This window comes from Otolemur garnettii, unplaced genomic scaffold (genome assembly GCF_000181295.1).
Source record: "Otolemur garnettii isolate 467f Iridium unplaced genomic scaffold, OtoGar3 scaffold00091, whole genome shotgun sequence".
NCBI lineage: Eukaryota > Metazoa > Chordata > Mammalia > Primates > Galagidae > Otolemur > Otolemur garnettii.
In genome coordinates, this window is record NW_003852486.1 from 7,773,329 (window position 1) to 7,784,886 (window position 11,558).

At 45.6% G+C, this 11,558-nt stretch overlaps 1 protein-coding gene across 1 annotated transcript in view; it reads right to left on the minus strand.

The window, feature by feature from the left end:
- ZNF667 (zinc finger protein 667) overlaps nucleotides 1-9,680 on the minus strand; it is a 22,543-nt gene extending 12,863 nt beyond the window's left edge. Inside the window, exons 1-2 of the mRNA XM_023516504.1 lie at nucleotides 9,519-9,680; nucleotides 9,047-9,361 (exon numbers count right to left, since the gene is read on the minus strand). Of these exons, the coding sequence (XP_023372272.1) occupies nucleotides 9,047-9,361; nucleotides 9,519-9,570 (367 nt within the window). The 5' untranslated portion in view covers nucleotides 9,571-9,680. The remainder of the gene's footprint in view (nucleotides 1-9,046; nucleotides 9,362-9,518) is intronic.
- Nucleotides 9,681-11,558: the final 1,878 nt, after the last annotated feature.

Below are 11,558 nucleotides of genomic sequence, written 5' to 3' on the forward strand. Positions count from 1 at the left end.
AACAGGATTATGTAAGAAAAGGATCTTGTGTAGTAAATTTTGTCCTGAAACAGAATGGTTATTTATGAAAGTGATAGGGCAATCTAGAAGGTTTAGAATGTTTGTCAATTGTCTGTGCAGGATCGAATAAAGCTCAAGGCTCATAAAAGGGAAATTTGTGAAGGAATATGCACATGATCCAGTTGACTATGTATTTCCTTTAGAATCTTTTGGCTTATAATCTCATTTAAACAAACGTTTTAAGCGTTTGATATTTGACAAACCTTCCAAAATCAAAACTCTAAATTTGGTCTTTTTATTTTTTTTTTTGAGATAGTCTCAAGCTGTCACTCTTGGTAGAGAGCTGTGGCATCATAGCTCACAGCAACCTCAAACTCTCGGGCTTAAGTGATTCTCTTGCCTCAGCCTCCCAAATAGCTGGGACTACAGGCACCCACCACAACATCTGGCTATTTTTGGGTTGCAATTGTCATTGTTGCTTAAGCTGGCCTAAGCCAGGTTCAAACCTGCCACCCTAGGTGTATGTGGCTGGTGCCCTGCCAACTAAACTATAGGTACTGCCAAATTTGGTCTTTTTGAAATATCAAGACCACTGAAAATCTGAAAAAGACATATTAGGCTTAATTGGTAAGTTAAAAATGTATAGGAAATATTGTCAAATATGAGAGGGTGGTTAATTTTGTGTGGCTTATGTTTATATCTATGTTCCAATATTATTAAATATTGGTCTTAGTGTATATTGCCAGTAATAAATTTAATTTATCTCAGAAAGTATTTTTTGTAATTGGCTGAGTCCAAAGTTTTCCTTCAAGAGAAATATTAGGAAAGGCTGGTGAATTCTCTTGAATTCAAATTTTTGATGTCTTTAGAAATTAAATACCCTTGGGCTAAAAGCAAACTTCTAGAACTTTAATCAGAAAGCTAACATGTCCACGAGTATTGCTAACCTAACTTCAAACAGAACAGAAATCAGTTACCTGGAACTGGGCTGGTTTCTTATGGCTTTTTGTTTGAAACATTGCTGATTCTTTCTGTGTTCTGTTTTCCAGAAGTCAAGAAAACCATTTTCTGTCTTTTGAGCTATTTGTTGCTTTCAGCAATGTATATACTTATAGGCAGAATTTGAAACATTTATTTTTTTCTCTCTCCTTGATTTTAATTTGAAAACCATTTGTAAGTATTCTTAATTTCTGACAATATAGTTATTTGCATAAGTTCAATAAGAATCTGTTTCGTTCTATAGGACATGATGAAGGCACTGGTTATTTTACCAAGGCTTTGACTGGAATAGCATGGTCAGAGGTGTCCAGACTATGTTAAGGAATTAAGGTTGACTTTATAAGGCCAATAAAAAATCCCTTTGGAAAACTGGCCAGATACCCATCAATAACGTTTCCTGATCTGTGGTAAGTAATGAAGGTGGATTTCTAAATGGTTTCATTCTCCTACACTGAACCCAACCTTGACTTTGTCCTATCAGTGTAAGGGAGCCAGAAAGCCACAAACATATGTAAGGTACGTAAGGTCATGCAGAAGCCAGATGAAAGCCCTGGGATTTTCTGTGAAAGACTGTATGAAACATACAGACTGGCCAAACCACTGTATGAAGTTACAAAGAGGGAAGAGAATGGGCTATTTGAGTAAAAATCTGGCCAGCCAAAAGCCTTCAAGAGGCTAAAGGAAAAAGTGCAGGCAGGCCCTAGTGCTAAGCCTTGCTGACCTGGCCAAGCCTTTTGAACTGTACATATCAGGAAAAAAAGAAAAAAAGAAAAAAAGAAAAAACACAGCTTGGGGAGTGCTCACCCAGAATGTAGCATCCTGGGTAAGACCACTTGCTTATCTCTCTAAGCAACTTGATGGGGTCTCAAAAGGGTGGCCCCCATGCCTAATAACACTTGAAACCACTGCCATGCTAATGCAAGAGGCTGATAAGTGGACTTTGGGACAAAATTTAAGAGTCTAGGTACCATATGCAGTGGTCACTTTTTTTTTTTTGAGACAGAGCCTCAAGCTGTCACCCTGGGCAGAGTGCCTTGACATCACAGCCCACAGCAACCTCCAACTCCTGGGCTTAAGTGATTCTCTTGCCTCAGTCTCCCAACTAGCTGGGATCACAGGTGCCCACCACAACGCCCGGCTATTTCTTGGTTGCAGTTGTCATTGTCGTTTGGCAGGCCCAATTTGGATTTGAACCTGCCAGCTCTGGTGTATGTGGCTGGCGCCTCAGCCACTTGAGCTACAGGTGCCAAGCCAGCAGTGGTCACACTTATGAACACCAAAAGGGATACTATTTGTTGACCAACTCATGCCTCACCAAATATCAAAGCTTACTGTGTAAAAATCTGAGATTGGTTACAGAGGTCATATGCATGAGGCCATGCACTTAGGACAAAGGCAAAAGAAAATTAAGAGGCTGGGTGGTGCCTGTGGCTCAGTGAGTAGGGCGCTGGCCCCATATACCCAGGGTGGCAGGTTCAAACCCGGCCCCTGCTGAACTGCAACAAAAAAAATTAGCTGGGCATTGTGGTGGGCGCCTGGAGTCCCAGCTATTTGGGAGGCTGAGGCAAGAGAATCACCTAAACCCAGGAGTTGGAGGTTGCTGCGAGCTGTGTGATGCCACAGCACTCTACTGAGGGCGATAAAGTGACACTCTGTCTCTACAAAAATAAAATTTAAAAATTTAAAAAAAAAGAAAATTAAGAGGCTTCTGGGGAGATACTTTTACATTCCCCTGCTGGCCAAACTTGGCAAGAAAGTCAGCCAGCATTGTGTGGCATGCAACCAACACAATGCTAGACAGGGACTATCTCTGCCACCTGAAATTCAGTCTTACAGGGAAGTCCCTTTTAAAGATGTATAAATGGGCTCAGCACCCATAGTGCAGTGGTTATGGTGCCAGCCACATACACTGAAGCTGGCGGGTTTGAGCCCAGCCTGGGCCTGCTAAACAACAATGACAACTCCAACAGAAAATAGCCGGGTATTGTGGTGGGTAACTGTAGTCCCAGCTACTTGGGAGGCCGAGGCAAGAGAATCACCTGAGCCCAAGAGGTGGAGGTCGCTGTGAGCTGTGATGCCATTGCACTCTACCAAGGGCAACAAAGTGGAACTCTGTCTCTAAAAATAAGTAAAAATAAAGATGTACAAATGGAGTATACTGAGATGTCCAGATGTGGAGGAAACTGGTGCTTACTAGTTCTGGTCTGCACATACTTGGAATAGGTGGAAGCCTTCCTCACGAGGATGAACAGGGCTCCTGAAACAGTAAAAGTGTTGCTCAGAGGAATCATCCCATGGTTCAGGTTGCCACTCTGGCTTAAATTTGACAATGAGTTAGCCTTTATAATAGAAATAGTGCAAATGATAGCTAGCTAAAGCTTTGAATATCACTATATTCAAATGGAAACTATATGTGATATATAGGCCTCAAAGCTCGGGCAAGGTAGAGTGCATGAACAGGGCCATAAGAGGAGGAATCAGTAAACTCTGCCAAGAAGCAAAGCTCAATTGGATATAGGCATCCATCAATCCTCTGCAATTTAGCAGGGACTCCAAAAAGAACTGGGAAAGACTGAATTGAACAGGCAATTAGAAGTCATAGGAAGAGTAGCAAGGAAAATCTCCACTTGGGTAATTAACCGTGTTCTGTTTATTTATTTATTTATTTTTGGCATCACAGCTCATAGCAACCTCCAGCTCTTGGGCTTAGGTGATTCTCTTGCCTCAGCCTCCTGAGTAGCTGGGACTACAGGTGCCTGCCACAATGCCTGGCTATTTTTTGGTTGTAGCCATCATTGTTGTTTGGCAGGCCTGGGCTGGATTCGAACCTTCCAGCTCAGGTGTAGGTGGCTGATGCCTTAGCCCCTTGAACCACAGGTGCCAAGCCCTGTATCCTGTTTAGTCTTTTGTGTCTGTACATCTTTTTCTCTCTAGGGGATCAAGGGGATCAAGTCTAGGTCAAGGATTGAACCCAGACTCCCTCAAACCAAGGTAGAAGGGACCCTACACTATCATCCTGACCACATGTACAGCAGCAAAGGTGGATGGGATCCTCATCTGAATTCATCACAGCTGGCTGAAGAGAGCTTCACTGCCTCATGGGAAGCAAAACTAACTTTTAAAACGGTCAACATGCCCTGCTCCAGCCACATGTTGGGAGCTGGCTCATCAATGCACAGATGAAGCCTAAGGAAGCTCCTCGTAGGACTTGTCTTAATTGGACTTTGGGAAAAGGGGAGAAGGGATGTGATCTATAGACCCACATGACTAAACTAGGACAAAAGGTGACTCCTTTATAGCTGTTATGAGGCACCCATATGGGAGCCTGCACTTATAATCAAACACAGTACTCAATATGTGACACAGGAAAAAGTGATGACCCATATGTATGTTAGCTCCCCATGATGGTACAATTAAGGCCTGGGCTGAGAACTGAGAGGAGTCACAGTTCCTGAAATCTGAATACAGGTCCAGACCAGTGAACTAGGAAAGTCCAGCCAGGTGACTCTGAATTTGATGCCTGCAACACCGTGCAAACATGCTGCAGCAGAAGGAGCTGGGAAAGAAACTATAGGACAGATCAGAAATACCTCTATGCCTTAGACTTTGTAGAAAAGTGATGTAAAGTCAAATGTGAAAAGTGAAAATGTATAATAGAGAGCACTTGAGACAGTGAGGACTGCAGCAGAAAAAAATCTGTTTTCACTACTCAAAAGTAGTGAAGACAAATTGCTCCACAGAATCAGTGTAACCCCTGAAGCCAGTCAAGCAAGCTGATATTGGGACCCCAATTAAAATATATATGGAGTCTCAAAAGGGGGGAATGAGAGAGGATACCCAGGAAGGGTGAGGTCTAGGAGAACAGAGGTCTTCTTAAGGAGACCCCAAGGATACACCTGCAGGGGCTGCTGGTGACTCAGCTGTTAGGAATTTATAGACTTAACTTCCTGAGACCTGGAAATTTCCACTTCAGTGAAATCCTGTAGTTTTGTGGGGCCTGGATCAGCTTCTCCTGCTTGATTCAAACTGACCAGTGAGAAAGGTACCCATGAGCTGGAACTTTTTGACTGGAGATAAAAAGGGAAAGATCAAGCCAGTCAGGGAGCACGGCCATTTTGAATTCTATGCTGTTTGCTCTGCTGGCTGAATAAAAGCCTTTTTCCTCTTAAATATGGTGTTTGGGTGCTCTTTCTCTCCATTGGGCCTCGTCTTCCTGCAACTCTGTGAGCTGTGATGACACCATGATAGTCAACCCAGGTCAACAGAGGGAGACTTTATCCCAAAATAAAATATCTAAATGTACACACTAGACACACACACAACTATATGGTCTGGACAGATCTGCACATCCATAGGCCTCAAGAGGGAAACTGCCAGTAAGATCCTCACTGCAGCAGGCCCTGCACAGGAGACCCCCACAGGTAATTTTACCTGAGACTCTAACCTCATGTGACCCAGGGGAACGACAGGTTCCTGAAAGTGATGTAGGGATTCAGTGAGAATGAACTCACAGGCCTTAGCATTGAACCTGCTCATAGTAATTTCTCAATAAATGCTGAATGCTCTTCTCTTACTAAGTTAAGAGAAACTTTTTTTTTTTTTTTTAGAGACAGAGTCTCACTATGTGGCCCTTGGTAGACTGCGTGGAGTCACAGCTCAAAGCAAGCTCCAACTCCTGGGCTTTGGTGATTCTCTTGCCTCAGCCTCCTGAGTAGCTGGGACTACAGGCGCCCACCACAAAGCCCAGCTATTTTTTTCTTGCAGTTTGGCTGGGGCCGGGTTTGAACCTGCCACCCTCAGTATATGGGGCCGGTGCCCTACTCACTGAGCCAAAGGCACCCCCCCTTTTTGAGATTGTCTCACTTTGTCACCCTCAGTAGAGTGCTATGGCATCACAGCTCACAGCAACCTCAAATTCTTGGGCTCAAGAGATACTCTTGTTTTAGCCTCCCAAGTAGCTAGGACTATAGGTACCAACCACAATGGCCCAACTAGTATTTATTTATTTAGAAATAGTCAGTGTCCCCCTCAGTAGAGTGCTCTGATGTCACAGCTCACAGCAACCTCAAATTCTGGAGCTTAAGCAATTCTCTTGCTTCGGCCTCTTAAGTAGCTGGGACTATAGGCACCTGACACAATACCTGTCTATTTTGTTGTTCTTATTGTTTCTAGCAGGCCCAGGCCAGGTTTGAATGTGCCAGCCCCAGTGTATGTGGCTGGTGCCCTAACCACTGAGCTATGGGCACTGAGCCCTGACTAGTTTTTAGAGATGGAGTTTCTCTCTTGCTCAGGCTGGTCTTGAATTCCTGAGCTCAAAAGATCCACCTGCCTCAGACTCCCAGAGTGGTAGGATTACCCTGCTAAGAGATACATTTTGATGAAAATACTCAATAGGAGAGAGTAAGAAAATTAAACTGACACCTCCCTCATTGCTGCTGATAGCACTGACTTGATAATGTTTCTTGTCAAGGTCTACTGATGACTGTGTTTATTTTTATTTTATTTTTTTTTTTTTTGAGACAGAGCCTCAAGCTGTCCCCCTGGGTAGAGTGCCATGGCATTACAGCTCATAGCAACCTCCAACTCCTGGGCTCAAGCGAGTCTCCTGCCTCCACCTCCCAAGTAGCTGGGACCACAGGCGCCCGCCACAACGCCCGGCTATTTTTTGGTTGCAGCCGTCATTGTTGTTTGGCGGGTCCGGGCTGGGGATTCGAACCCGCCACCTTAGGTGTACATGGCTGGCGCCTTAGCCGGTTGAGCTATAGGTGCCGAGCCGATGACTGTGTTTATTACAGTAAAGGATACAAACCAAAATGAGCAAAGGGAAAAAGGTTACAGGGAAAAGACATGGGGAGACCAGGCGCAGGTATCAGGACATGTGTCCTTGCAGAGATACTCAGAGCATGCTTTCTTCCTCCAGGGACAAACTGACAACGCATGTACTTTGTGAGGTTTCACAACTGAAATGGCCCAGTGCTTGGCTTCTTCTGGGGGCCGGGGATTTGACAGTTCTTTTGAAAAGCAACTCAGTAGCACGTGCAGTCTGAAAAGTGGTCCTACCCTGTGACATGGCAATCCCACTTGTGTGATTTGATGCTACAGAGAAAAGGTGAAGCCAGTCACTGACAGAGATGTGCTGGTATTAATAAGAAATTAGAACCTAAATGGAAATAGGATGTGAGAGACTACTAATGCAGAACATTTCCAATAAGACAAAATGTGAAAGAAGTAAAAATACATGAAAATAGGCATGACAGTCAATCTCAGGAAATAAACAAGTAGAGCTGCTAACTACTTTAATATTTTCCTTTTTCTAAATTTTGTGTAATGTGGCTAAGTTTCTTCTGTAACAGTGTTTTAATAAAGGACATTTCTTCCCTTTTCATGCAGAATGAAAATAGGTCCTTGTGTTTGCACTGGGCTGCCATCCACCTGCTGCTTACCCCACACTTTGAAAGTCACCAAAGTCAGGTGCTGGGGTTGGTCCCCTTTTCTCGTGGCTCATATCCCCCTGCTGACTCACAGCCCCTGCACAAGCAGTTCTGTGTAAGCAGAAATTCAATGAATTCTACTTAAAGAAACAAACATATGAAAATATACATCTTGGCCAACCAAAGAGGAATCTATTTGTAAAGGAAATGAGTTCTTAAAGAGTAGCCAAAAAAGGACAGTTATAGAAAAGATTTCAAAATATTTTCTTTTTTTTTTGAGACAGTCTCACTATGTGGCCCTTGGTAAAGTGCTGTGGCATCACAGCTCACAGGAACCTCAAACTCTTGGGCTTAAGTGATTCTCTTGCCTCAGTCTCCCAAGTAGCTGGGACTTGTTTTCATTGTTGTTTGGCAGGCCTAGGCAGGTTCGAACCTGCCAGCGCCAGTGTATGTGGTCAGTGCCCTAGCCACTGAGCTATAGGTGCTGAGCCCAAAATATTTTCTTAAAAAATGATGAAATTAGTACAAATCTGAACATTATTATAATAAGTGTTATCATCAGGTTGGCATACACCTTCCCTGAGGGTGCAGCAGCAAGTGGGGCAGTGGGAGTGAAACTCCAGATATGAGTGGAGGCTGGGCTTCAGACCCTGGTCTTCTGCCATATTCTCACTGGGTGACTTTGGTCAAGTAATGGAACTTCTCTAGGCCTCAGTTTATTTATCTGTAACCTAGGAGTAAAATAGCACCCACTTTATAGGATTGCAGGGAAGTCCCTGTATTGAGAAGACTGCCTTCGACCTAGCAAAGGCTTCTAAATGCTAGTCATTGTCCCTCAGGACTCATACTAGAGAGACCAGACTTCTGTGCACAGGTCTGGGAGGGAGAAGGCTCTAAAATAACACCTTACAGAGGCTGCCCCCCTCACAACCATGTGGACTTTTGTGTACAATGCCCACTTCTACACGGTAATAGAGTGAACCTTTGTGTCCCCCCAAATTTGAATACTAAAATCTTTACCACCACCCCCACCCCCCCAGTGTGATGGCTCTAGAAGGTGGGGCCTTTGGGAGGTGATTAGGTCTTGAAGGTGAAGCCCTCATATATGGGACCTCATTTAGAGATCACCAGGGAGCTCTCCTGCCCCTTCCCCCACCCGAGGACATAGCATGAAGGTGCTATCTGTAAACCGGGAGGTGGGCTCTCATCAGACACAGAGTCTGGCTGTGCTTTGTTGTTTGTTTGTTGGTTTGTTTTTGGTTTTTGAGACAGAGTCTCACTTTGTCACCCTCGGTAGAATGCTATGACGTCATAGCTCACAGCAACCTCAGCCTCTAGGGCTTAAGCGATTCTCTTGCGTCAGCCTCACTACTAGCTGGGACTACTGGCATCGGCCACAACGCCCGGCTATTTTTTTTTTGAGACGAGGTCTTGCTTTGACTCAGGCTAAGGCAATCCATCTGCCTCGGCTTGTCAGAGTGCCAGGATTAAAGGTGTGAGCCCCTGTGCCTGGCCTCTGGTTGTGCTTTGATCTGGGACCTCCAGTCTCAGATAAGCTATGGTTTGGGTTGTTCACCAGCCACCTGCTGTGTGGCGTCCTGTGGACTGAGACTTACCTGGCTCCCCAGGTCTTCTCGCTGGCTTTGCTGCTGGCTTTGCTGCGGGCTTCGCTGTGGGCTTCGCTGCGGGCTTCGCTGCAGGCTTTGCTATCGGCTTAGCTGCGGGCTTCACTGCGGGCTTCGCTGCGGGCTTTGCTGCGGGCTTTGCTGCGGGCTTCGCTGCGGGCTTTGCTGCGGGCTTTGCCGCGGGCTTCGCTGCGGTCTTCGCCGCTGTCTTTGCGGCTGGCTTCGCTGGCTTTGCTGGCTCTGCTGTCCAGGGCGCTTTCCCTTTCTCCAATAAGGTGATCACATTTGGCCTCCGACTAGAGAGACCTGCACAAGAGACAAAAGTGGGAATTGAGCACAACGCGGAGACTGCAGAATTCAAAGCCACACCCTGTGTAAACAGGAGTGAGGGTTTATTAGCAGAAAGGGAGCACGCAGTATGCGAAGGGCCGCTAGAGGCTGGGGAGTGTGTGCTGTGACGTACCTGTGGGCTCCATCCCTTTTTCCTGGCACTCATCTCCTAAAACCTTTGACATCTCCACACAGATGAGTCTTTATGTATGATAAAGAGGCGACTAGGGTCTGGGGGCTCCTGTACCCAAGGACTCCGGACTGGGCTGGTGGCGGACTGGGCTGGTTGCTGAAGGAACCAACCCTGTGATCAGAGGGTTGGCACTTCAGCTCCACCTCCTGAGATCCGGGGGTGGAAGGAGGGGCTGGAGGTTGAGTTGATAACTGATGGCCAATGATTTAATCCGCTTTGCCCATGTGATGGAGCCTTCATAAAACCCCGCAAGCGCTGCGTAGGGAGAACTTCCGGGTTGCTGCGCAAGTGGAACGCAATGCAGTATCCGCAATGCAGTACCCGCAATGCAGTACTTGCAGCCAGGGTATGGACACCCCGCACCCCTCCCCCTACCTTGTCCTCTGTACATCCCCCAGTTGGCTGCTCATCCTTCACACTGAACTGGTAAATGTAAGTAACAGGTCCCTGGCTCGGTGCCGGTTGCTTAGTGGTTAGGGCGCCAGCCACACGCACCGGGGCTGGTGGGTTCGAACCCGCCACGGCTTGCTAAACGACGACAACAGTAACAAAAAATAGCGGGGCGTTGTGGCGGGCGCCTGTGGTCCCAGCTCCTTGGGAGGCTGAGGCAAAAGAATCGCTTAAGCCCACTTGTTTTGAGGTTGCTGTAAGCTATGACGCTACAGCAATCTAAGGGCGACATAGTGAGACTGTTTCAAAACAACAGCTAACACGTCCCTGAGTTCTGTGAGCAGTTGTAGCAAATGACTGTATCAGAGGACAGGATCATGGGAACCCAGCAATCTGACTCTCAGCTCTATGGGGACTTTCTTCTGAGTCCTAAAATGCCCAAATCCATCCCTTTGTCCCCCCCAGCCCCAGGGATGATGGCAGCCTCCAGCAGTTACTATCTCTGCACTATGTCTGTGAACTAAACTAAAAATCTTAAGCCCCCAGTCAACTGAAGGGCTTCCTCTTGGCTAAGGGGACTCCAGAACAACGTCAAAGGGAGGTCAGGCACACTTGGTCATGCCCCCTCCCTTGACAGCAATAAGATAATAAATCATTAACCCCATGCAAGGTGAAGCTTAGCCACACCTGCAGGCCATTGATTTACTTAAATCATTTGAATTTTGGCAAATGTCTGGTGGGTTATCTCTGATTAACAGACAATTTAAAACATTCCGAGCAGACAAAGCATCATTTCTTTAAACAATTAAAAATGAAAGAAAAAAAATTTTTTTTGAGACAAGAGTCTCACTTTGCCACCCTCAGTAGAATGCTGTTATGTCACAGCTCACAGTAACCTCCAACTCCTGGGCTTAGGCTACTCTCTTGCCTCAGTCTCTGGAGTAGCTGGGACTACAGGCACCCGCCACAGTGCCTGGCCTGTTACAGTTTGGCTGGGACCGGGTTCAAACCTGCCACCCTGGGTATATGGGGCCGGGTCCCTATTCACTGAGCCACTGGTGCCGCCCAAATCAAAGAATCTTTAAACTCACTTACAACCTGTAAGCTTTTTTGGGTCAAAGCAATGTGTGCCCTTTACATAGTGACTTGTGATCTTACATGTAATTTCTGTTTCCATGAATGTACAAAAGCAAACTGTGACCAGGCTCCCATGGGCACATTTCCTCAGAACCTCTTAAAAACATATGTGCTCTGGGCCATAAGTCACATACACTTGGCTCAGAATAAACATCTTTAAATTATTTTACAGAGTTTAAATTATTTTACAGCTATTAACACATAGCACCTGTTAAATATATGTATTAAAATTTTTTAAAACAACTAGGTTGTCCTCAAAAGGTCATACACAGAGTTTCCATATAACCCAGCAATTCCACTTCAGGTATACACCCCAGAGAAGTGAAAACATAAGTCCACGCAGGACCCTGTACATGAATATTCTTAGCAATATAGCCTAACAGCCAAAGGAAGTGACCACATAATTGTGACTGCTTTTGTAGGAGGCTCAGAATAGGTGAATCCCTAGAAAGT